The following is a 27,126-nucleotide window of genomic DNA, read 5'->3' on the forward strand; positions in this document are numbered from 1 at the left end:
CGCGCTCTACTCTGCATTGGCTAGAATTCTCCGCAACGCCCCGCCTCTCTTCCCCCGGTCCAATCGGCCGCGCCTCCCCTCAGAAGTGTGTGTTTGGCTGTTGGTTCTCTCTTAATCCCGCCCTTCCATTCTACTGTGGGGCTCGGCCGCCCGGGGAGGAGTTTAACTCTGTGACCACGCCTCGACGGTGCTAGTCACACCTCCAGGGTTTGGCCAGCTCCTCCTCCTCATTCTTGGCCTCTCGGGATCGGCTGTTCCTATTGGCTGTGGGCCCCATCGGTCGATAGAAAGCGGGCGCTGATTGGCAGGAGGGTGGGCCCTGCTTCCCGGCGGGGTCCTGTGGAGTTGGCAGAGGCTCCTCGGGGGACTAAGGGGACCGATCTGCGTAGAAGCGGGTGGCGGGGACGAGAGGGGAGGAGAGCTCCTAGTGGGAAGCGGAGCCGGGGGCGCAGGACCCGTCGCGTCAGAGCCAGGTAAAGGCTCCGTCCCTCTCCCTTTTCTTCTCGCCCGCCGCGGGACTGGAGCCCGGAGTGGACAGACCGGGCGGCAGAGGCGGGAAGGAGAGGGCGCGGATGCGGCTCTCGGCATCGCCCTCGCGCTGCCTCTCGGAACCCCTCAGGCCCCCTCCCTCCGGACCCACTCCCCGTCTCCCGGTGCAGCCCACAGTGCTTCTTTAGGGCTTCGTCTCCGCCCTTCACCGTCCTGCCCGGGACGCTGCCTTGGCTCTCGCGCCGAGGCGCGAGCTCCCAGGCCCCTCCTCCAAAACCCCTGCACACGGGCAGCCTCGGTGCACCTTTGGGCAGGCGTCGTTGGCATCATCCGTGACCAACGACTGCCCTCTACCTCTGTCTCCAAGCCCTGGCGGACAGCCCAGTCACAGCCCTGGACCCAGAAAGACGGGTGTTCCGCGCTGTTTCCGGGGCTCTTCTCCGGCCTCAGCCCCCCGGCCCGCCCGGAACGGGCCCCTCTTCACGCACTCGCCTTTTCGGACCTGCCTCTGCGTCCCCAGAGTTGCTAACATCGTAGCGCCGCCCGTACCACTGCGGCCCACGGTAGTCTCTTAACTCCCCTCTCACCCCCAAGGTAGCTCTTCCTCTGCCCGCTCCCCGCCTATCAAGCATGTGCAGAAACTCCACTCATCCCCCGTTCGCGTGCAGTCTTCGGACCCCACCTCTCACACCCCCTCCTCCCCCTGCTTCCTGCCCGTCTGAAGCACCACGCCGCCGCTCCGGCTCCCTGCTCCTCCCTCACTGCGGCCCTTTCTCCAGGCGCGGGAAGTGGGAGACTCCCGGCGCGGAAGGGGAAAGGGGAGGCCAAAGAGGGAGGGTCGCCGCCGCGGCGCGTCCCGGAGCGAGACGCGCCACTCTGCACTCGCGTCCTCGTCTCTCCCGCCTCCTGGGCCTGGGTCCGAGCGGAATCTCCTTGGGGACCTCCTGGTGCCAGGAGTCGGGGCCGCGAACCTCAAAGACCTCCCCCCGCCCCCACCCCCCAGCCTGGGATTGGGTGCGGTGTCTGGGATCTCTAAGCTTGGGTGATCAATTAGGGGTGGCATTTAGAGTCGCTGTGGTCCCTGACTTGGGAGAGGCGGTGGCTGCTTTCCGCACCCCCCGCCCCCGCCCTGCCTTCCCGGTTTTCCCGACTCCGACCCTCGCCTCTAACCCGTTTCCTGCTTCTGCCGACCACATTGTTTTCCTGGATGTGTCCCACACCAAGCAGCCTTTTTTTTCCCCTGCAGATCACTCCCCCCACCCCCGACACTCCCCCCTCCCCCCCCAACCCAACATTTTGCTGCCAAGAGAAGCTAGTAACCAAAACAAAACAACTGGCAGGAGGGGCGGAGGGGAAGAAAAGTTGTGCCCGGGTGACTTGTCCCTTCCCGGCTTTGATCCCCTTTGAAGTCCAGGCAGTTGCCCCCGCCCGGGATCGGGGGCCGCGTCGGAGGCAGGGCTGGGAGGGTTCTCTCCGGCTGCCGCTGCCCAAGGCTGGCAAGGCTCGGGAGGCCACCGAGGTGTCGCAGTCCCCGCCCGAACCCCGCGTTCCCGCCGCAGTCCCCACCCCAGGCCCGCGAAGGCCGTTGCTCCAAAGTGTTTTCTTTCAGCCTTAAAACAAAATCCGGAGGGAGCTTCCTTCCTCCCCACCTCGTTTCGCAGGGCTCTGCGGGCCGGGCGGCGTTTGGCTGAGATGAATGGGCCCAGGCCAGGCTGGGAGCGGCGTCCCTTACCCCACCCCCGCAGCGATTAGGATCTGCACTGGGGCTGATAGCCCCCTCCCCTTTTTCCCTGCATTTACAGGCAAGTGAACCGGAGCAAACGACTTCCGATCCAGTCTGCGCTGCTGCGACTCCCGTTTGGGATTTGATTTGCAGCATCTTCGAGCCTGTGCAACAAAACCCCGCGAAACACGCCCAGCCCTCCCCCGGCACCCCGATACGCACCCACTCTCTCCCGGGGACCCAGCTGGGCTAGTCCACACCCCCGCACCCTCACACCATGTTGTGCGGAAGGACTTCCACTCCCCGCCTGTGTCGTTGATGTCAGACCCCAGGCCAGCCTCCGGGCGCTGCAGTTCTCCCGGCTAATGCTGAGGCTGCGGCTCGGGCTCTAGCACAGGAACCAGCTGCCGCCGCGCCCGGCCCCAGCGCCCACCGCCTGCATGTGCCCGCCGTAGCCGCCTGCCCAGCCCGCAGCCCGCGCTCCCTGGAGCGCTGGAGACCAGCGCGGGGGGCCCCTTCTGTCCTCTGGAGAAACGGTCGTGGAGGTTTTGATTTCGGCGGTTGGATTTTTCCCGTGGATCTATCAATTCACAATTCGAATTTGGAAGAAAGAAGGAAAACATGACGTCTCCAGCCAAATTCAAAAAGGATAAGGAGATCATAGCAGAGTACGATACTCAGGTCAAAGGTAAGGGCTTTGAAAAATAGCATAATGCATCTTCTCTGTAGACCATGGAGACATACATTTCCCTGATTTGCAGGGTTTTCATTTCTTTGGGTGGAGCAGGTGGGGGCAGGCTGACCCTAGAAGTGGTTTCGTAGGTGGGTCTGTGCCTCCGAGGGATTGTCCGTGGCAGGGGCCATAGGCTCTGCAAAGGCATTTTCGGAGTGGACTTTACAGTTGTCTGTAGGGCTGGTCATTATTTTGGTAGTCTTTTTCCCTAGGCTAAATAGGATGGGGGGAGGGGCAGGAGGTTCTTGGAGAGAAAAGGCGGCAATTTGCCTCTGGGTGTCTGGGTCAGGTTTCCTTGAAGGACAGCTGAAATCTGACAGGTGTTTAGGAATTTATTTCAGAGGCTGAAGAGGCGTCCAGGCAGAGAAAGGCAACCTTGAGAAGGTGTACCATTTGGAGAGCCCTGGGAGAGACTGGGTTTTTTTTTTTCTGATGCACTATATCCAAACATGGTATTTGCTATGCCATCAGGCACAGAAAGTCTGTAGCCACCTTGGGTGCACCTTGTACCTGCCTGGTCTCTGGTTGCCTGCATTCTGTCTGAGATCCAAGAACAGAAAGAATAAGGTCACTCACGCCCCGTTCCACCTTCACCTAAACCTGAATGGAGTTGGGATCAGCTGGGTGGTGCTGATTCTGGAGAATGGGAAGACATAATTGTTTAACCCTTCTGTGCTGTTGTCTTCTGCTCCAGAACACACGCGTTTAAAGGCCCTCATACCTCTCTGCAAAATTATGAGGGGTAAAGCGAAATGTGGGCCCAGAGAAAGCAAGGGACCTGTCGGCACGTCTTTTCCACTGCCTGACTCGGTGCATGAATCAAAACCCCTTCCCAGATCGCCCTTTTTAACCAGCAATACCCGTAGAAGGGGTTCCTGCCGGTTAAAGAGCCACAGCGTATGGTTGTATAAGGCACTGTCCCTTCCTGGCCAGTCACTAGAAAGAGCCATGTGGCTCTAGCCCATTGAGACCTCAGCTGGGGAGTGGGAGAGGTGGGTGGCCTTGAATGTTACACCACATGGTTGGAGCTCTGGGTTTTCCTTTGTTTCAGAGTGCAGAGGGAGGGGCCCCTCCTTCTTTCCCTGCGCCAATGCAAGGAGACCTTTTCCTATCCTAGAGGACTTGGGAAGGGCCATGCCTCCCCTCTTAGTATTGCTGGGGGTGTGAGTAGGGCAAGAGTTTGAAATGGGCAGCTGCTTTATCTCTTGGAAGGTTGGACGGTAGTTTGAGGTCCACGTTGTGCCTGTGGGATTTTTTAATGTCATCAGCTTGGTCCATGCTGGAGGTACCCTGAAGGACCTTCTATCCACTGGGCTGCAAAGAACTGGGGGAGCTGACTGATGGATAGCTTCAGTTGAGCTGGGACTGGGAGAGGTGTGGCTGTGAGGTATAATTGAGGTCTTGGCCTCTTGTCACTGTTCATAATCCCGGCCTATTTCTGTAAACAATAGGCTACTGGCCTCAGTGTCCTGTCCAGATGTACTGCAGTTTGCTGTTGGGATCCCAGTTTTAACCAGATATGTCATTCTTTTTTTTTTTTTTAATACCTTCTATTCTTAACTGTTGCCATAGGGAGGAGTGTTAATAACTTTGACTTTCCCAGATTTCTCTCCAGAAGCATGCCATTTGACTCAGGTGCAAAGTGATTTCACACGTTTATTTTTTGGAAGGTTCAGGACCGATAGGTGTTGAATTGTATCTGCTGATTCTCTATTGGTGAAGGATTTCTCACAAGTTTCTCAAAATTAAACACTTTGTATATTTACAAACATTGCTCTCTGAGATGATGTAATGCAGTTGACTATTTGGGGATTCTCTTCAGCCTTGCCACAGGCAGGGGACTGCTTTGCTTTGCACTGATATTTTTTCATTGACACTATTCAGCATCATAGAATTTTATAGGTGGCTGAGCATGATGTCTTACTCAGAGAATGTGCCTGATGAATGCTTATGAGACTGATATGAATGGTTTAGTCCCTCATTTATAGCTGAGGCAAGTGGAGAGAAATTAAGAGGCCTGTCCAAGGTCACACAGCTAGGTGGTAGTAGATCTGAAACTAGAAGCAGGTTATCGACTCCCAGTTATCTGTTCTATTCTATTCATATTTACTATGAAACGTCATTTGACCAGAGTAGGGTCAATGTATCATTGATCATATCAGAGTAGGGTCAATTAAAAAGCCAAAATGTGTTAATGGATAATAGTAGAAATAGTGATAATAATAGATTATATTATGTGTGGTCATCATGTTCCAAGCTGTCCCAAGTGCTTTATAAGAATTGTCTCACTTAATCTTCACTTAAAACCTGGAGGTGAATCTTACTTCATTCTCTATTCACTGCATGAAGAAACCAAGGTCCAGAGAGGATAAAGAAGTCCTTCCAAGGTCACCTAGGCAAACCACAGCAGCGGGACTCCACTTCTTTATTCATCAGCTGGTTATTGAGTGTCTTGAATGGGTTCTGGGCACTGGTAACGTAGCTGTGAACAAGACGAAGTCCTCTCCCTCTTGAAGCTTTCCAACTAGAGTCTGTGTTCCCTGTGGAAGATCTTGGAGATCTGTGTTCTCCGTAGAACTTGGAGACAAAGGACCTGGGTTTTGGGTTGGCTCTGCTCCCCTGCTAACTGGAAGCCCTTGGTCAGATTTATGATGTTTCAGCTTTTTATGGGCTGTGTGGGACTCATAGTGCTGCCAGTCTCACTTCTCTTACAGATGCCAGGATAAAAAAGAAAATTAGTTTTTTGGTCTGATGGTTAAGAGCGCAAGTTTTTGAGTCAAAGGGATCCAGGTTTAAATCTCAATGCTGCCGCTCGCTTGCCTCGCTCCTTGGGCACGTTACCTGACTCGTCCAAGCCTCAGGATACTGACTTGAAAAACAGGCAGCATAATACATGTTTCCTAGGTGGTTGTGAGAATTCAGTGAGATAGTGTATCAGAATCATTTAACACAGTATCTGGCAGTTGTAAATGCTCAGTAATAGTCAAGTGAAAGTGTCAGTTGCTTGGTCATAGCCAACTCTTTGGGACCCCACGGACTGTAACCCGCCAGGCTCCTCTGTCCGTGAGATTTCCCGGGCAAGAATGCTGGAGTGGGTTGCCATTCTCTTCTCCAGGGGATCTTCCCGACCCAGGAATTGAACCTGGGTCTCCTGCGTTACAGGCAAATTCTTTACCACCTGAGCCACCAGAAACAGTACGGTCTGCTTAATTGGGATGAACATTCAGTCCACATTGCCTTTTCACTCCCAAAGTGCCAGTTGTAATGGTAAGAAAGGAGTCCAGGAATACAACCTGGGTTCTAGTTTAAGCTCCTCCAGTAGTAATGAAAAATATCTTGGTCCGATCTCCTAAAGAGCACTGTTCCTCGTTCTGAACAGTGAGCAGGTAGACCGTCTAACTGTTGGTCACTGTTGTTCTGTGTATCTCTGGCCAGACTCCTGAGTCTTGCTTTTCAGTCAGAATGGTTTAAATCAAGAGGACCCTTAATGGACTTTGGGGAACCCTGCCTGTCTGTGGTTTTGGCTCCCTTTAAACCACCTGCTTGCATGTGCCCTGAAGGACTTCTGAGACTGCGGCCCCAACCCTACCCCAATGTGGTTTTATGAGGGGCGTGCCTCCTTAGTCAGCCTGCCTTGGAGCTGCCTTCTTAAAAACCATCATTGTTTCTGCTTTGTGGGTGTTCAGATTCCTTTGAAAGTTCATGCCTTTCAATCTCTAACTCGAAAGCAGTAATATTCTTAGTACTTGTACATGGCTCAATTTACAAAGCGCTTCGTATACATTAATCTCTGGAAATTCTTGACAGATTCATGATTATAACCCGAGGCCTTTCGGCCCCTGGTCTGTCAGTTTTGGGGATTGGAGCAGCGAAAGGTGGTAAGGTGCAGGGCATAACCTTCACGAGAGGTGATAATCTGGCTGGTGTTTGGACGAGCTCGCCTCATGACAGACCCTCCCAGCTATCGTCCTGACCTTGTTCAAGGCTCCTTTCCTATACCCTCTCCATACCTTGAGTTTTTTACATTCCCCAGGAAGCTTGAGATCGACAGTTAATGCAGATATTCCAGGAGGAATCATCTGAAACAGAGTGGCACTGTGTGCTGAGCCGTCAAATTCTCTTTCTTGAGAACATTAGGGGTCTTGTCTTTTTTTTTTTAATGTCTTAGAAGAACAGTGTGTGTGCACCACAGAGCTGAGAAGTGAAATTTTGTAATTTCCATCTGGAGCATTTTGATAGAAAAGCCTCAGGCCTTTGCCTGGAACAGTTTAACCCTATCAGGACCCTTTCAGAGCAGATGAAATTTAAAACTCTAGACATATTGTGTGTGCACACACACTTGAGAATGTGGATTGCTGGTATTTAAACAAGCTTTTTCTCTGGGGAGGTGTGAGCGGTTCTTCACTCCTGCCAACAAAGGTCTTTTCAGAAGCTTATTTCTTCCCAGCCCCCATCTCTCAAGGGAGCTTTAAATATAATCAGTTTGTGAAAAGCTGCAGTAAAACATCTCGTTGGAATCCCCAAGCAGATGCCCTCATCTTCCTGAGAGATGATGGAAGGCACCTCTTCCCCTGCTCAGGGAAGATAGGACTCTGTGGTAAGGTGAGCTCCTGGAAGAAAATGAAGCTCTTGCAGAAAGTCTAGTCCTGTACTCTGTATCTCCAAGTTAAAAGGCCCTGGAGGAAGGTGGTAGGCAGGGAGCTGGGCCTGCTGTGTGCTGTGCAGAGCAGCAATGATTAGAAATGGGGTTCGTGAGGAATCCTTAACTTTTCCAGTTTCAGGCACTCTCTTGAGGAATGGGAACAGAAGTTTCCTTTGGAGAACCCCATCTGGTAGTTATGTACCACATAGGTTGAAAGCCTGGACAAGCCCTAATCATTGCTCTGTTATGAAATGTACAGAGTCTGACTTGACCCTGCGATGTAGGTTCCACACCCTTTTAAAATCAACAGGTGCCCAGCCCCTGACTCATAAACGCCCACTGTTCTCTGGACAACGCCGGCTGCCAGTGGCACCTGTCGAGGACTCCTTCCAGAAGAGAGGGTTTCTTCAGGAGACTCATGATTACCTTAGACCCTAGACCTTTGAGGTCTTTGTTAGGAAAATATAATGTCATGTTGTGTGGAAAAAGAAGTTGATATTTTGATTTCTACTAGCAATAAAATTCAAGTGAATCGTTTTAACTGGTGTGAGCTACAGAACTGGCCTTTGGGGGGATCTGGGAAAGTTACCTCAAAGTTATTTGATTTAAAAATAAATAATGAGAGCACTTAAAATGTTTCTGAAAATTACAAAATAACACCTTTACTGAATTTACAATAATGTATAGGAACTCTCTTCTCTCTGTCTAATTGTGGTGAAATACACATATCATGAAATTTACCATCTTAATGATTCTTAGGTATACAGTTCAGTGGCATTAATTAATTAATTAATTAATTACGTTCACATTGTTGTGTAGCCATCACCGCCATCTAGCCACAAAACTCTTCAATGCAGGTTGAAACTCTGGACCTATTAAACAATAACCGTCCCCCTCCGCATCTCTATTTGGTGACTCTAGGTACCTGTGTAAGTGGAATATATAGGATGTATCCTTTTATGACTGGCTTATTTCATTTAGCATAATGTATTAAAGGTTCATCCATGTTGTAGACACATGTTCATCCTTGTGTCAGAATTTCCTTCCTTTTTATATACATAATCTACATTTTAAAATTATATGTATAATATACATTTTTAAATCCAATCATCCATCCATGGACACTTGGATTGCTTCTACCTTTTGGTTATTGCAAATAATGCTGCTATGAACATATATTCTTATTTTTGAAAAATCTTATCTACACTGAAGTTTTACAGGCTGCATATACATTTCTACATACTAATCACTTGTCTCAATTAAATTTTTAGAGTTAACATTAAAAAATACATATTCATAGTTCCATATTATGAATATATATTTATGTTCATAATATAAGCATTGTATATTAATAAAAATTTTATACCTTTTAATAACTACATAAGTGACTAAATTTTAATTATATTTTTAACAACTTTACTGAGGTTTAATTGACATATTATAAGCCACACATGTTTAAGGTATACATTTGATAAACTTTGACATGTTATTTCCCTATGAAACTATTACAATCAAGATAAATGAATGAAACCACCAGAAAATGTCTTCATCATATTGTGTTAATAAATGAATAGTGTAATACCATATTATAGAAAGGACATTAGGCTAAAAATCAATAAGTAAAAGCTGAATATTACCAAGTTTTAAAAGGTAATGAATGAATGATGATCCGAGCCACCTAGATTGGTGCCTGGAAATTTTATTTAACCTTAGTAAATAAAAACAGTCTCACAGGGAAGTGGAGTTAATCATTATGTTGTAGCCATTACTGTGTGTTTGGGAGGGAGGACACAGGATAAGGAAAGAAAGAAAAAAAATCTTGGATATGTTACAGGTTGAAGCGTGACAGTATCTCTTTTCCTATAGTCCTTGCTTAACTAGTTCCCGGGGCCCAGGCCTCTTCTGAGGGGTCACAGATAAGCCAGATGCCAAGGGGAGGGCCCGGGAGCCCCCTGGGGAGACCTGCTCAGAATTGTCTGAATATGGCTTCTTTCCCCTAATGACTGATGCCCTATTGTCCGTTGAATAGAGACTAACTTTCCAAGGTGAACATTACTTGGTCCTCAATACGGCTGCAACCTATCATTTCAACCATACTTTTCCATTTTATTTAAAATGAATTAGAGGCCTGTCTGGACTATTTGCCATTCTTCAGATGCATATATTATTAACTAATATTTTGCTGTTTGTTTGGGGTTTGATGTACTTAATTCTTACACCAAGTGTGGTGGGTAGTGGTTTAGTCACTACGTCACGTCCGGCTCTTGCAACCCCGTGATTGTAGCCTCCAGGCTCTTCTTGTCCATGGGATTTCTTAGGCAACAATACTGGAATGCACACCAACTGTAGGAGGAATATATTGTTATTATCCTCTTTTGCTGATGCAGAAAATGAGGTAGAAGATTTAGTGACTCACCCAGGGTTTGTAGCTGGTGAATGATGGAACAGGAATTAGAGCCTTGGCCATCACCGGAGTCAAGCTTTTCTCCTTTTTTAAAAAATATTTATTTATTTAATTTATCTATGTGACTGCACTGGGTCTTGCTTGCAGTCATGGGATCTTCAGTCTTTACTGCAGCATGCTGGATCTTGTCTCCTGACCAGGGCTGGCCCCTGGCCCCCTGCTTTGGAAGTACGGAGTCTTAGCCACTGGACCACCAGTGAAGTCCTCCCAAGTCAAGTGCTGAGTGCTGTTCTCAGAATACTTCTGTATCCCTGCCCAGCCCCACATCTCCACCTACTGAAACCTCACCCTTCTAACAAAGCCCGGCTTTTCTGGAATACCTTCTTTGGTCACACTGATGAGAAATGACCCCTCTCTCTAATTCACTCACTCACATAAGACTATAGTTTATACTGCCTAAGGTTTTCAGTATTTGTCTTTCAGTCTTCTCTCCTCTCCTAGGCTTCTGGTGGGAATGTTTTGAGGTTTGGGAGTACAATGCAAAGAGCATAGGCTTTGAAAGTAGCCCTTAACAGGAATCATGTCAGCATCACCGCCTTCCCCTACATCCTTGTTCACTTAACTTCTCTTTCAAGCCTCCTCTTCTGTGACATGAAGATAATAAGACCTACCTTGCTGGTTTATTCTGAATGTGTGTAAAATTCCTAGCTCCGTGTATGGCAAATATTAAGTGCTAAATAAGTAACTCTTATTATGTGGGGGGAGGAGAGTCCCTTCTTCAGATGGAATAGGGTTGTAGCCTAAATGATGGCTCTTTTTATATATATATATATATATATATATATATATATATATATATATATATATACACACACACACATACATACATACATACATACTGGCTGTAATGATGAATGCATAAATGAATGACCTGGACTACTACAGGTAATATTTTTTAAAAAATAGTTTCTTAACTTGATCTTAACAATAAATCTTGCATAATACCACCAAAGTGATTTTTTAAGAAAACAAACTAATTGTTCTGTTGAGGTCATAGCATGAAAGACTGTTTATCTCCATCACTGCCCACTTACCTTTCTCACATTTTATACTACTAGAAGGCTAAACTGCCTCTCGTTTCCTTACTGCATTATGTTATTTCATGCTTCATGCTTTATCCATGCTCTGTCTTCTTTTGGAATGGGTCCTTTTCCTTGAACCTGGAAAACTTATCCTTTAAAACCCAGCTCAGATGTCACCACCTCCAAGAAGTCTTCCCTGCTTATCCCTACTCTCTGCATAGTAACCCTGGGCAGGATTCCAAGCAGGATTCCTTAGTGTTTCTGCACAGGGCTGATCAACCCACCCTCAGCATCTCCTCAGCAGTTTCTTTGCGCTTCTTTTTATATTGCACTCGTCATATTATATTGAAATCCCTTCATTTACACCTCATTATTTACAGCTAGCTGAGTACCTTGTGGACAGAATTGTCTTTTATTTGTTTCCATGTTTCTAGTCATGGAAATGAATAAATGCTTATAAATTGAACGTGACCCTTTTCTGAGTTGAGGTTGGATGTGGCAGTGCCAGGATGCCTTGCTTCTGCATTTCTCTCCCTACTCCAATAACAAACCTTCTCCTGTGTTAATATTATTTGAAATTCAAAGTAGCTTAAGCACTGTGAATAATATCATTAGACAGGGACAGGTACAAACTGTATTGTGCTATGGAGGCTCCCCAGTGAGGGTGAGTTTTCCTTATTTACTTCCTGCTCTCTCCCTTTAGAATCATGGCCCTAGAGCTATACTTGAGTTCTTTAATCATGTCTCTTTCCTTAAAAATCTAGGAAAATATTAACTCTGAAATTCCAAAGAGTTGAAAACAAAAGTAAGATTTTCTGTAATTGAAGCAAAACACATTCTCCATTTCTCCAGGATTTATTCATCATTCAAAACCAATATTCCAAGTCTAAATTTGAGAAAGTTTTGGTGTGTTTTGACGAGGAGTTAAAACAGACTTGACCTGAAGAGGAACTGTTGGGATACTTCTTTGATGCATGGGTTTGGAGAGCTGCTGCCTCATTGGAAGCAGCTGCGTGATCAACGGTAAAAGGGGAAGACAGGTCCAAAGGGACAAACAGAAAAACACTCCCCTCTGGTTTTGCGAGCCATTTGGTATTAAGTACCCTTGACTTTATTTATACATTGTGAATGAAGGGTTGTGAACTTGAAATATATATTCGTGAGGAAGGAGAAGCAGCTGGGATGTGCGCCTTCTCCATTTCTGTGGGTATTTTAGGATGCCATCTGTTAGGAAGAAGGCAAAGCTTTTTTTTTTTTTTTTTTGACCTTTCTTCTAAAAATGTACTAATCAGCAGGCAGGTGACCTGAAAGGCACTGCGAAAATTGGGACTATGTCTTTGCTGCCTGAGCCCAGACTCTGCCTTTCGAATCAAGTGTGACGGATAGGGTCTGAGTGCTCTCCCTAGAGAAGGTGACCTCACCAGCCACGGGCTCCACAGGAAGACACAGCCCAGAAAACAAAGGGGGCCAGCAGCGTGAGCTGCCTCGGAGCCGGGGATGTGCCAAGAGCTTTGAGAAATACATCCTGTTTCTGAAGCGTGGACAACAGTTTCTCCAAATATCAAACCCCCTTGGAGATGTGCTCCTTTCCCCACTGGTGTTTTTCTTGTGTTTATTTGTTTATTTGGGCCGGGAGTTGAGAATAGTTGAACCAGTTCTTGTCAGAGTAAGCTGCTCTTCGGGGAAGCATCTTGACTGAGATACCTGTTTTGGAGCAGTATCTTTTTATGACAAATTGGACTACAGGACTGCATAGTTCCCTGGGAAACAGTGCTGGATTTGGAGTTAGAAAGCCTTGGTTCTCGATTGGCTTTGCCATTTACTGCTGTGATTTTGGGGGTCACTCACTTCAGGTCTCAAACTTCCTAGTTTCCTCATCTCTAAAATCAGGATAACAGTTCTCAGCCCGGCTGATGATTGATGATGTTGTTGAAGATGACTGGCAATTGTGTTTTAAGTGCTTTTGTTGTGGTTTAGTTGCTAACTCCTGTCCAACTCTTTAGCGACCCCATGGACTGTAGCCCGCCAGGCTCCTCTGTCCATGGGATTCTCCGGGCCAGAATACTGGAGTGGGTTGCCATTTCCTTTTCCAGGGGATCTTCCCGATCCAGGGATCAAATCCTCGTCGCCTCCACTGGCAGGTGGATCCTTCAGCACTGAGCCCCCGGGTAAGCCCTTTAAGTGCTTTAGGTACAGTCTTAACTCATGAATCTCCCAGCAGCCCTATGAGGTAGCTACTATTATTATCCCCAGTTGACAGATGAGACACGGGGAGGCTAGACAACTTACTCCAGAGCACGTAGCTAGTCAGTGATAAAGGCGGAGTGGGGAACCAAGCCGCCTAAACATTGTTGTGTGGCGCCAATGAAAGAATTCATTTGAAATGCCTTTGAAACTGTGAAATGCTGTAGACATTTAGTTGATTGTTCTCATTTCCTAGTATCTTAATGCAAAAAAGGAGTCCTAAATGCAGTGGTCTAAGTCTCTGCCTAGTATACACCTATTTGATTTCTCATCTAAGAAAATGAAATTAAAAAAAAAAAAAAGAAAGAAAATGAAATTAGAAAATTTCTAAGGTCCTCCCCAGCTTTCATGGTTCATTATTTTTGCTTATTTAAGATACTGAAGATTTCAATTTTGCCCCTATTAAGCAGGCACATGTGTAAGTACAAAACCCATTCTCTAAATGACACTCTCTCCAGTCTCAGGGCTTGCCATGTCTGTGTGGCTACTGCATACACCCAGCGTGGACCCCTGTGGTGGCTCACCCAGGTGTGAAATTGAGGAGAGGGGTAGTGACTTGAAGGGCTTCCCTGGTGGCTAAGATGGCAAAGGATCCATCTGCAATGCAGGAGACCTGGGTTCGATCCCTGGGTGGGGAAGATCACCTGGAGAAGGAAATGGCAACCCACTCCAGTATTCTTGCCTGAAGAATCCCACAGACAGAGGATCCTGGTGGGCTACACTCCATGGGGCCACAGAGAGTCAGACACTACTGAGTGACTAACACTTTGATAGTGACTTGATGGGCCCAGAGGTGGGCTTGTGATTGGATTACTAGGGACAATAAATGCCTTAATCAGGATAAATATAGTAAACCTAGGGATTCCAGTAAGCTCAGAAACTTACAAACTGAGAAAATCCTCTCCTGATAATAGTTTTCCTCATCAAGATTGGTGGGCCAGAGATGGAACTTGTATAACTCTTGGTATTAAAGTCACTTATGTTGTGTGCAAAGCTTGAATTTAAAAGAAAAAGGAAGTAGGGTGATTGTCTCTAATTAAAATGAAAGAAATAAGGAAGTGAGAGGTTTTTAATTCCTGACATCTGGGCTGGGGCAAACTAGGGGAGGTGGTGTGGGTGTGGAACTGAGTAGGCTTGATGCAAACATCTGGGCTTTGGGTAAGTGACTCCAGGCTCTGCCAGGATATAGGATGGCCTCTTGCATCTTCTGTTCCTCTCCATATGGTAGGCCCTTGTCAATAAAGGGGTTCCTTTGAGAAGTGTGGTGAGGTACGCTGTGACACAGAATGGAAGTGTTTCCACGATTGTTTGTTTTCTCCCCACCTAATGAATAGGCTAAGTAACAATCTGTTGCTTTAAAATGAGTACTATTAATAATGATGACCGCTCATATTTTTATCATTATGGCGTTTAAAAAAATATTCACAGGGAGGGAGGGCTGTGGGGCCATGGAGCTGCATCGTATTGGATGAGCCCTTCTACCTTTGGGATTCTCGGCTATAAAGTAGAAAGATAGATTACTGGTTCCTTGCTTTGTCAATTTTAGGACATATGATCCAAAGTGGTTATCTTCAAATGAGTTGACACACAGAGGTTTCGCGTTGATAGTTGTCCTGAGAGAAGGCTAGAAACCAGAGAACAGATATCGTAGTTCTTCCTACTTATTTCTCCTACTTCTGGTTTACGGTTTCATCGTTTTAAAAAATTTTTATTGGAGTATAGTTGATTTATAATGTGTTAGTTTCATGTGAACAGCAGAGTGATTCCGGTATACATATACATATGCATTCTTTTTCAGTTTTTTCTCATATAGATTGTTACAGAATGTTGAGTAGAGGACCCTGTGCTATAGTAGGTCCTTGTTGATTATCTATTGCATGTATAGGTTAATCCCCAATTCCTAATTTATCCCTTCCTACCATGTTTCTCTGTTGGCAATGATAAGTTTAATTTCAAAATCTGGGAGTCTGTTGCTGTTTTGTCATTTATATAATTTTAAAAAATTAGATTTCACATATGAGTGTAAGGTTTCATCTTCAAATGACATTAATAAGCTTTGTGTTTTGGACATCCTTGGAGTCAGTTGTGCTGTGTCTCTTGATCACTCTTATTTATTCAGTGATTTGTGGTGATGTAAGTTATCTCAGCTTTTTGCGGTCAGCAATTTTAAACAAACACTGAAGCGTTTTGGGTAGATGATATCTGCTGCTTTGATTAAAGAGGTTCTTGATCTGGATATTTTAAGACCAGTGACAACACAATTTTAAAACGCCTAGTCTTTAAACCTAGCCTTTAAAATGGCCATAGTGCCCCCACAGCCAGTCTGACGTGGGTCGATCAGTTAGTTCTTTCTGATGGTGCATGCGTGCCCATGAGCTTTCTCCCACTTGGGCCAGGGAGCAGGACTGCTGGTCCAGAAATGCTGGCTCTTCTGGATTCACCAGCAAAAGGTTAATCATTATCCAGGTGGAAACAAACCTCCCAAGTTTTTAACCTTCCGTTGCCTCAAGTCTTCTTGCTCCTCACAGGAGACAATGTGTGCACACACACACACACACACACTCTCTCTCTCTCTCTCTCTCTCTTAACAAAACTCAATGTAAAATGATCTCATGTTCATGAGAGCTGGAATTACTTGGGAGGGGTACTTGTGTTCTGCAGGCTCAGTGGGCATGATGTAAAAGCAGGGCTGTTTGGCCTGTGGAGATTGAAGATAAGACTGTGATATGTAATTGAGTAAGAATTTGAAAAATTATCCGATAACATTAGGAGCAACAGAGCACTCGCTTTGTTCTTTTCTTTTTTTTAATGCTTGAAACTATTTGGAGGAGTACGGAGCTAGCATTGTTTTCAGGGCACGGGAACCCCCTCCCCACCCCACCAGCCACACCTGTTTGCCTAGGCAGAGAGTGTGAGGTCTCTGAGAGATCCTGACAGATCATTTAGTACATTCTTCTGGCCCTGGGCAATTCCTCAGTCTAATCATGTCAGGAAAAGGTCTGTCAGCTAACCTTTAAAATCTTTTCCAGAAGAGTACACCAGAGCCTACCTTTCCATCTTGTTCCAGTGACCCAAACTACAAATGGTCAATTCCTTCATTTGCAGAGCTTGAAACAAGATAAAAAAAAAAAAAAAGGAGGCAATGAACTGAACTCATGCTTTTGCTTCCGCTGCCACACCCTGTGGACAGCCCTTTGCTTCACTCGGGGGAAGGAGGAGGTGACTGACGAAACTTTCATGGTGTTGGCTCACAGCTGCCAAGGTGTGAGCCAGTCCCCTCCCCTCCTCAGTGCCACCAGTTTGGGTTCACCTTGTATTGAACAAGGAAATCATGAGCCAATTTCAATCCGGCATCCATTTATTGAGCACCTACTGTGTGCTTTGTATATGCCAGGTTGTGGGCATAGAGAGGTAAATAACAAGGTTTTAGCTTTCAAGGAGCTCCAGCCTATTAAAAGGCATGGACAGATCATACAAATATGTTGTAGGACCACAGTGGAAGGATATAGAAGGCCCAGAAGAGAGAGCATAGTCTGACGATGAGTAACTTTTGAACTGTGGTGTTGGAGAAGACTCTTGAGAGTCCCTTGGACTGCAAGGAGATCCAACCAGTCCATTCTGAAGGAGATCAGCCCTGGGATTTCTTTGGAAGGACTGATGCTAAAGCTGAAACTCCAGTACTTTGGTCACTTCATGCAAAGAGTTGACTTATTGGAAAAGATTCTGATGCTGGGAGGGATTGGGGGCAGGAGGAGAAAGGGACGACAGAGGATGAGATGGCTGGATGGCATCACTGACTCGATGGACGTGAGTCTGGGTGAACTCCGGGAGTTGGTGATGGACAGGGAGGCCTGGCGTGCTGCGATTCATGGGGTCGCAAAGAGCTGGACACGACTGAGCGACTGAACTGAACTGAACATTGATAAGGCTGGTGGGGGCCAGGGGCAGGGAATGGATTGTGATTACCTCCTGGTGTTAATAGAGCACTTGACAGTCTGAGAAATGCCTTTCCACGCTTTATCTTATTTAACCTTTAACTGGTACCATATAGCAGGGCAGAGTGATTTCAGGCCTTTTTGCTTTTTTTTTTTCCTGGGATTTATTTAAAATACTTTAAATAAAATACTTTATTTTGAGATGATTATACATTCATATGCAGTCATCAGAAATAACGCAGAGATCGCATATACCTTTAATTTAATTTCCCTCGGTGGTTAACACTGTGCAGAATGACAGTGTAGCATCACAGTCAGGACACTGACAGTGATACAGTCACCGTGCTGAACAGTTCATCACTAATGTTCATCACCTCAAGCTGACTTGTTACAGTCCTGTCTCCCCCTCGTGTCATCCTACCTCCCTTAGTCCTTAGTCCTTAACTCCAGGAAACACTATTAGTCTGTTCCCCGTGATATGATCTTATCATTTCAAGATTATTATATAAATGGAATCATATAGTATACAGCCTTATAGGCTGGCTTTTTTTTTTCACTCAGCATAAGATCCCCTGGAGAAGGAAATGGCAACCCACTCCAGTATTCTTGCCTGGAGAATCCCATGGATGGAGGAGCCTGGTGGGCTACAGTCCACAGGGTCGCAAAGAGTCGGACACGACTGAGCGACTTCACTTTCACTTTAAGTTTCTGGTGATCCACCTCGGTTGCTGAGTGTATCGCCAGTTGATTCCTCCTTATTGCTGCCTAGCTTTCCACTGTATGGATGTGCCACAGTTTGATGCGCATTTACCCACTGAGGGACAGCTGGGTGGTTTCCAGTTTTTGCCTGTTGTGAATAAAGTGGCTGTGGATATTCATGTACAGAGGTTTGTGTGAAGATATGTTTTTTAAAAAGTGTAGGCAAATTTTTTAATGAAAAGTTTATAGATTAGATGGTGAAGAATCTAGATTTTGCTATTCACTAGCAAGTGACTTCCCTGGTGGCTCAGACGGTAAAGCATCTGCCTACAATGTGGGAGACCTGGTTCAATCCCTGGGTTGGGAAGATCTCCTGGAGAAGGAAATGGCAACCCACTCCAGTATTCTTGCCTGGAGAATCCCACGAACAGAGGAGCCTGACGGGCTACCAGTCCACGGGGTCGCAAAGAGTCGGATGCAACTGAGCAACTTTATTTAGGAAGTGATATATGTTCTTAAAACTGTTAACTTTTTGAGTCTTAATTTCCTCATTAATAAAGTAGCATAATATATGTTCTGCTTCCATCCTAGAGTTGTGTAGATAAACAGATAATATATGGTAACAGACACTATAAACTCTAATAAAATATAAATGTTTCTAAGTGGGACAAGTTACCACCTCACTGTGTTTTCTAGGAGAATTGAGCTGGAAACATACCCAGAGTAGTTCTTAAATTAAAGTCTAGAAACAGCTTTTTTAGGTGGTCTTGCTTTTACTTCTTATTGACATGTGGGTGTTTCTTATATATTCTGGTTACTTATCTTCTGTTGGTGATATGGCTTGCAAATACCTTCACCCAGAGTTGGCTTATCTTTTCAGTCTTTACTGGATTCTTTGATGTATAAGAAATTTAAAATTTTAATATATTCAAATCTGTCTAGCTTATCCTTTATCATTTAGGCTTATTTTAGAATGCATATACACATAACCTTTCCTATCCTGAAATCATAAGGATATTCTCCTTTGTGTTCTTTTAAATGTTTTTTTAAGTTTCACCTCTTATGAATCTGACTTGCATAAATGCAGAATTTCTTTTTGTGAGTGGTGTGAGGTTGGGATCTAACTTTCTTTTCTGGTCTGTGTGGCTAACCATTTGTTCTGGTTCTGCTTGTTGGAAGGAGCCATCTTTTCCTCCATTAATCTGTAATGTCACGTTTGACCGTGTATTGACTTTACACATATTTGTGGGCAAAATGAGCTTGCCATCGTGCTTAGTGGTGTTTCATCCTGGGACGTGCGACAGGGGCTGTTAGTGCAGAGCTGGATGCCTGCCCCCTGAGTAGGCGGCTGCAGGCTCTCATCAGGTCTCCAACCATCAGCTCTGCTTTTAGGGTTGCTATGTTGAGTGTCCACCTCAGACTTTATTTGAAGAGCTTCTTACATTTAAAAACTTTTTTTGAAGGTTTTAAAACTATAGTTTTAGCAAATTCTTGTTGGAAAGTGTTTCAGAGATAGCTGGAGGTCTCCTCTCTCGTTTTGGGTTGAATTCCAAGGGTAAGCCATGCAGAAGTTAGGACCTAGCAGTGAGGGGAGAATGGATTTGCCAAATAAATATAGGATTTTGTGATTGTCAGTAACCCTGAATATATCACCTGTGTTACCCATAATTAGTGTATTGGTTCCACAAGAGATTTAGAGCTATCTAGAATCTAGCGGGTATCCTCTGCAGTTGCTTAAAGCAGTGGCGAAAAACAGCCAGCGTATGCAAAAAGTGATTTAAAAACTAATGTAGCCAACAGCAATACGAGAAATGACATCAGCCAGTGGATGACTGAAAATGAGTAGTATTGATAAGAACTTGAGGAATTCAGAGACGGGAGAGGTGTGGGCCAGAATGAATAGGACCTTGACTCTCGGAGTAGGATCTGGCTCACTGGGGAGTAGGAGGCGAGAACAGAGGCTGTGTGTGCACCTCCCTGAGTGCGTTCCCACAGCCCCGCCGTGCTCGCCCCCCGCTTCACTTCCTACACCGAAATACAATGATGGTTCTATCCAGCCTCACCCGCCCCAGGCCCCTTCCCGAGACACGCACTCCCTACCAGAAAGGCGCTTGTGAGCTGCTCGAGGGTGGGCAGCCTTTCATTTCCACGTTCCCAGCATCCAGCAGCGTGTTGGCATGTGGTGGGCACCCAAAAATGTTTGCTGAGTGAGTGAGTGAGTAGATTCTGGCTGGAGCAGAGGAGAGTGAGGTGGGGCTACATGGACTTTGATGATCTTGAAGATTAGCCAGAGTCTGTCGTGCGCTGGAGCGGTCAAAACAATAGAGGCTGTCTGGGTTGAAGGACAGGGCCACGCAGGCCTGCTTCAGAGAGACCCTTTAGTTGCTCTGGGCTGGAAAGGGAGACCCGTTCCTGCCCACATGCTGCATGCTACTAGTCTGCCCAGCCCGGAGGTTGGTGCTCTGAGTATGTTGTTAAATGTCAGTTCAGTTCAGTTGCTCAGTTGTGTCCGACTCTTTGCGACCCCATGAACCGCAGCACGCCAGGCCTCCCTGTCCATCACCAACTCCCAGAGTCTATCCAAACTCAGAGTCAGTGATGCCATCCAGCCATCTCATCCTCTGTCATCCCCTTCTCCTCCTGCCCTCAATCTTTCGCAACATCAGGGTCTTTTCAAATGAGTCAGCTCTTCACATCAGGTGGCCAAAGTATTGGAGCTTCAGCTTCAGCATCAGTCGTTCAATGAACACCCAGGACTGATCTCCTTTAGGATGAAGTGGTTGGATCTCCTTGCAGTCCAAGGGACTCTCAAGAACCTTTTGCAACACCACAGTTGTTAAATGTGACCTATTCTTAATGTCACCGACAGGTTCTCCATTTACTGCACTAGCAAGCCCTGCTCAGACAGGTGATCCGAGGTGACCGGTGTCTGGGGCGGGTGGTAACTGAGGCCCAGGTCTGTTAGACTCCCAAGCCTGCTTGTTCTTTCCCGTCAGTACCATGTTTGTGTGCATTATAGTTGGAGACACTACTCAGGTGGGAGAATAGGCTGCAGAGCTGGGTGTGGGAGCCAGGGCCAAGGTGAGAATCAGGAGTGCCTGGGGCTTCCAGCTTGGTAGGCAGAGAGGATGATGGTGGCAGTGGCAGGAATAGACAAGGGGAGTCAGGGCCGCTGTGCTTGCTGAGAGGGAGCGCTATTCTAGACATCCTGAGTTGGAGGTGACAGTCCATTCAAGCAGGCGTTGCATCAGGCAAGTGGCAGTGCCATCCCTTCCCCACTGCCTCCACCCCACTTTCATTAAATCTGTCATTTTCCTTTCTTCTAAATTGGGAATGTTGCAGAGAAACCGTGACATAGATGACACCTCGCGTACTTGCCAAATACCTGACCTCATTTGCAGCTTCTTTGCATTTCAGTTTGAGAAATGCTCTCCCTTGAAGGGGACTTACTGTTTGTGTTCAGGAATTAATAGCATTTTCTTTACCCACTCCCGGTAGGGAATGAATACATCTAAACAAGGAAAGGAAAAACTGGAGCTCTGAGCTCCCCTGTTCCCTGATAAGCCTCTCTCCTGCCCCGAGATTCGGTTAGAGGCCCCATCTGAGGGTCAGCCTGTGAGTTAAGGAAAAGTCAAGTCAAACCCGGCCACCACCCTCCACAGCCTGAACTCCCATTGTTGATGAAGAGCTGGCAAAGGAACAAGTTATTTTAAAAGCATCCCAGGGAGTGTGGGAGAGGCCAAGCTCAGCACTACATGGCTGGGTGGTGCCCCTGCTGTTTCAAGGTGTGGAAGCAGAAGTGGCTGATCGACTTAATTTGAGTAACTCTGGAATGATGAGATAGAGGGCTTGATTAGAGATTGTGATGTGGAATTTGTTGAGAGAGATCAGGCTAAAGCTGTTTATGGGAAAATATATTTGTGATATTGGCAGTTGCCCTAAGTGGATTCCAACATCACCTCCAAAGGCTTTGAATTTTTAGTGTTATTTCTGTTTCGAGCAGAATGGCCCATGATTGCTTCTCATCAATGTGCTGGATCCAAGGAGACTGTAGGAATTATTATCCTCCTCTTTTTTTCCTTTCTGAGTAACCAGGATTACCTACAGCTGGCTTGGGAATTTTAAGCAACTGGATTTTAAACAGTTTGGCAGGGGAAAACTACCCAAATGGAGCTTAGAAGGCTTGCACACCAGTCCAGTTGACCCTTGCGTTAACCACACGTGTGCTTGCTCAGTCGCTCAGTCGTGTCCGACTCTTTATGACCCCGTGGACCATAGCCCTTCAGACTGCTCTGTCCATGGAATCTCCCAGGCAAGAATACTTGTGTGTTTGCCATTTCCTACTCTAGGGGACCTTCTTGACCCAGGGACCGAAGCTGAGTCTCTTGCATCTCCTCCATTGGCATGTGGGTTCCTGCATTAACTCCATGGCCCTGAGTAAATCTGTAACCTCTCCTGACCTCAGTTTCTTTAAATATAAGATGATCGTGTAATAATCATACCTAGGGATTGCTCTGTTGATTAAATAATATAATGTTTGTGCACCTGCTTTGGAAATTACATGGTGCAAACAAGTATGTGTTAAGACTTTGTTTGCTGTGGCAGAAACTGGTGGACACCCTCCTGGAGTTTGTTTTTATGGGGCTTGACTCTGGATGTCTGTTAAGGTGAGTTACCTTCGGGGCCACGCTTGAAATGGCATGCCATGTAATGGCGAACCTCTTTTGCAGCGCCCCAAGTCTAGGTTTGCTCTTGCACAATTTGGGCGAGACTTACGGGCACACCCATTCTTCCCCTTTAGGAACAAAACAGCAACTTGGGCAGGGTAGGCATCAAGAAAGTGACTTAGCAGGCAAGTATGTGATTAATAATGTAGATTTGGCCTAAATATCAGTGCGTGCCTCTGTACAGATGGGTAAATGGTAACCAGCCAGTCTGCCGAGTAAATCATATCAGGGAACCTATTGTCCTCCATCTACGCTTAAAGCGAATATGCCGATGCTGCAGTCCATGTTCAAATACAGTCATACCAGCTGTATTACTTTGCATTCATTTATTCGCGTCCTTTTCTCACATACTAAACTGTGAGCTCCTTGAAGGCAGGGACTGTCTCTGTGTATGTTTGCTTCTCTGGCATCCGGTGTGATGCTTTGGCACACAGTAAATGTTTATTGGATGAATGGATGAATGAAACTCTTCACACTTTTATTCAGTTAAAGGGATTTTTGTGAAAGGTATAGATGTGTGATTATTTGTATTGTCATCTGCTAATTTCATAGATGTCTCAAACTGGAGACCCTCACTGCAGAGCAGGGACTGAGATTTATGCAAAGCTGGCTTGTGGCAGCTGCTGCCCCCTCCTTTGTCTGCCACCAGCCAAGCTGCCTAGGCTGGATGGTGCAGAGGTGAGCCCGGCCTCTACACCAGCCCGTGGTCTCTTGATAGAATATTGGCTTCCCTCAGCCCTCATCCCCTTTGCCTTCCCTCTGCCTTAGTCTTTCTCATGCACAAGGTTGTCTTCATCACACGTCTTCCTTCCCTTCTCTTTTCCAGTGCTTATGCATTCTCAAAGATCTTTCCAAATCTTAATTGGTGTTGGTGTATGCTTCATGAGTTAAAACCCAAACTGAACGCCCTCCTCCAGCATACCTTAATCATAATGGATGGACTAGTGATGAACCTGAAAGGGGAAAAACCCCTCCACATGGTTCACAGTGAGATGAAAGCCATAACACACCAGTGTGGTCAATGTTGGAAGCTTGGGAACGTGCCCCTGAGCCTCCTGTGGCGTCCTCGAAAGTTCCCCTTTATGTCCTCATTTTTCTCAAATGACATTTTTTCTTTCTCAGGCATCAGTCTTAAACAACAAAGAAAGCAAAGCCCTCTACAACCTGCTTCTTATTCAGTTTTGCGCCAGTGAAGAGCCCTATTGCCACTCAGTAGCTCTGTGACTTCGAAGAAGTTTCTAGGCTGTCTATACCTCCCTCTCCTCAACTGTTGATACACAGAGTCATGGTGAAGTTTCTGTTTATGAAAAACCCTTTGTAGCTAACAAAGTGCCATATACGTGTCAGTATTTCTATTCTTACACTGGCTTTTCTATATCATGTTTCATTTGCACATACTGGATATTTCACTTACACTGTGGGCTAAGTCAGTTTCTTACCAGCCTGAGAACTGAAACATGTCTTTTATGGGGAAATGTGTTTGAACTTCAAATACAAATTTACAGAGAATCTTATTATGCAGCATACTCTATTGGTAGATTAACTAAGGGATATCTCTGCATTGTTAGGTATGGGTGACCAGAAACTCTGTTTTATATTTCTTTTGTACCTGCCCTTGATGTTTTGCACAGTGCTGGACATTTAATATATACTATTGTTGATAGTTTGAAAAGCAATCTTACTTATGACCTAGAATCATTCTTATTTAACAGCAATCTCAGTGTCTTGACTTAATGTAAAACTGACTAATTTATTTTGGAGCCAGGAATGGGGAATTGAAGGATCTTCCTCTTGGGCAAAATAGACCTTCCTCTATTTTGGTCTTGAAACCTCCAAAGCTGGATACATTTGGAAAAGAAAATCAAATCTACTTGCAAAAATGCTGTCTAAAAGAATGATGTATGTCTGAAGGCTCCTCAAGGTGATTCTTTTTCTTTTCTTTTTTTAAGATGATATTCTTTTTTAACTAGCCAAGGGAACCATTTCCCAACCTCTTATCTTGTTGGAGGTGTTTCTGAAAAATATATCAAGTGTGGGACCCTGTGAGCATGGAGTTTATTTTTATTGTTGTTCAGTCGCTCAGTTGTGTCTGACTCTTTGTGACCCCATGGACTGCAGCACGCCAGGCTTCCCTGTCCTTCAACATCACCAGAGCTGGCTCAAACTCGTGTCTATTGAGTTGGTGATGCCATCCAACCATCTTGCCCTCTGTCATCCCCTTCCCTTCCTGCCTTCAATCTTTCCAAGCACCAGGGTCTTTTCTAAGATCCTTTGCATCAGGTGGCCAAAGTATGGGAACTTCAGCTTCAGCGTCAGTCCTTCGAATGAGTATTCAGGATTGATTTCCTTTAAGATTGACTGGTTTGATCTCCTTGCAGTCCAAGGGACCCATAAGTCTTCTCCAACACCACAGTTCAAAAGCAGTTTATTAAACTGCTTAAAACCAGTCTTCCTTCAATTAGGTAATCTTTAATGTCAACCACTGTAGTTTTGTCTATAGAAACAACTCAAGTTTAGTCTTGGCTTCCTGAGATTTAGTCTATGGTACAGTTGGACTAGGGCTTCCCAGCTGGCTCAGCGGTAAAGCATCCACTTGCCAATGCAGGAGACTCAGATTCGATCTCTTGGGTTGGGAAGATCTCCTGGAGAAGGAAATGGCAACCCACTCCAGTATTCTTGCCTGGGAAACCCCATGGACAGAGGAGCCTGGCGGGCTACAGTCCGTGGAGTCGCAGAGTCAGACACGACTAAACAATAACAGTTGGACTGGGCTGTAGCTCAAGCAGCTGCTGAAGTCCAGATGTAAGGCGTCGCGAGGTAGGACTGACACTAGATAGAAGCCGGGTGCTTGTGAAGCAACAGAATGAAACTACGAAGAAAGGCTATTGAATACTCTGTTCAAGGGCGTTTAAAGAAGAGAATAGGATATTTTTTTAAGGAAGGGTATGAGGTAGGATGTAATGGGGGCTGCTTCTGAGTGGGGGCAGAAGGCTGGATCTTGCAGTCTTAGTTCTATTTTAGAAGCTTCCTAAATTTGTGCCAAAGTTGTATAATGGCATTCACTACTGTTGAAGGTCTTCTTTGTCTTATCTTGCAAGAATATCTTGATGAATGCTTAAATCATTAACAACTCATTAAAACTCTTTTGGTCATTTTCATTTTCTCCCAAGCTGAAACCTGGGTGTGGTGGAAACCTGTGCAGGCCTGCTTGGCTGGATTGCACCTGAACGCCTAGCGACTCCTAGCATCTTGGCTGTCAAAAAGCCGCTGAATAAACAACCCAATTGTGATGGTAGAACTGATCCCTGGGGATCCTTGAAAAGGAAGACAGAATGCTAGTGAAGGATGGCTCTCTTCAACCTGGAGGACTCTTCAGCAATTAACACCTTGCCTTTCTTTTTATGCAGTGTCTTTTTTTTTTCCTCCCTCAGGGACCATATTTGGGTTATTATTATTATTTTTTTTGTAATTTCAGAATTTCAATGGCTTCTTTCTTTCAAAGACTCAAAGTACTTTTAGTTCTGTCATGTCATTTATTCTCTGTAGGAGCAGGAATTAGGTGTTGATGGAGATGAGGTGGTACCTCGCTCACTGGACTGGTGTCTGTGTATTCCACAGGCGATTACAGTAGGAGTTCTGGTTACTTGTTCTAGTTCTTCTAGTTGCATAGATATAAGTATATCTATATATATATGTGTATCGATATATATATATATACACATAACACATTCATACCATACATGTATATGTATCTTACCTTATTTCAAACAAAATGGATGACGGTGTCACAGTTTAATGTCTAAGTTACATATTAGTAATTTTCTATATCTTAAATATAGTATCTTACTTATGCCTCATAAGGAAAGAAAGAAAGAAAAAGAAAGAGAGGAAAGACTTCTGCTTTTGTCTTGAGTTGTTGAACTTATTTGTCCCTTGGTAAGCTGATCAGTTGCCACTTGGATTGAGAGAAAGATGTCCAATCAATCACAGTGTTTCTGCTACATTGGCATGCTTTGTAATGGAAATGAAAACGACAGCATGTTTTTGTCAGTTTAAATGAATAGGTTTCCTTCAGATCCATGCTAGAGTTGGTATTAGAGGTAACTCAGCCTGTGAACGCCGATGATTAATTATGGAAATGCCTGACGGAGGCTCTTGATTTTACCTCGGCATCTTATAGATGTGTTTCCCTGTTGGTGAAGTGTGTGCCAGCGCAGGCATTTCTTGTGAGTACTGGAGTGAACTAGGACACTGTCTCTGTGGGACTCACCAGAGGGCCTTACCCTGTTTTTAAGAGACTTCAACTTGATTTGTTTAAAATGTTCATTCATTCATCCATTCATTCATGCACTCAACATGCCTTGATGCATGTCCACTACGCCCTGGGCTCTGGTCTGGGGCTAGAAATGGAGATACCACGAGATAGAGTAACTCTCTGCTTTCATGGA

At 45.6% G+C, this 27,126-nt stretch overlaps 1 protein-coding gene across 10 annotated transcripts in view; it reads left to right on the top strand.

Moving 5' to 3' along the window:
• The first annotated feature begins 248 nt into the window (after window positions 1–248).
• Window positions 249–27,126, top strand: part of SRGAP2 (SLIT-ROBO Rho GTPase activating protein 2) — a 253,962-nt gene continuing 227,084 nt past the window's right edge. For 3 of the 10 annotated variants that reach the window (XM_055581767.1, XM_055581771.1, XM_055581770.1), the window contains exons 1-2: window positions 253–473; window positions 2,292–2,900. In XM_055581767.1, the coding sequence (XP_055437742.1) occupies window positions 2,834–2,900 (67 nt within the window). In that variant the 5' untranslated portion in view covers window positions 253–473; window positions 2,292–2,833. Of the gene's footprint in view, window positions 474–2,291; window positions 2,901–27,126 lie in introns of all 10 variants that reach the window. The other 7 variants (XM_055581766.1, XM_055581773.1, XM_055581775.1 and 4 more) reach the window with 5 other exon arrangements.

Source organism: Bubalus kerabau, chromosome 5, assembly GCF_029407905.1.
Source record: "Bubalus kerabau isolate K-KA32 ecotype Philippines breed swamp buffalo chromosome 5, PCC_UOA_SB_1v2, whole genome shotgun sequence".
Classification (NCBI taxonomy): Eukaryota; Metazoa; Chordata; class Mammalia; order Artiodactyla; family Bovidae; genus Bubalus; species Bubalus kerabau.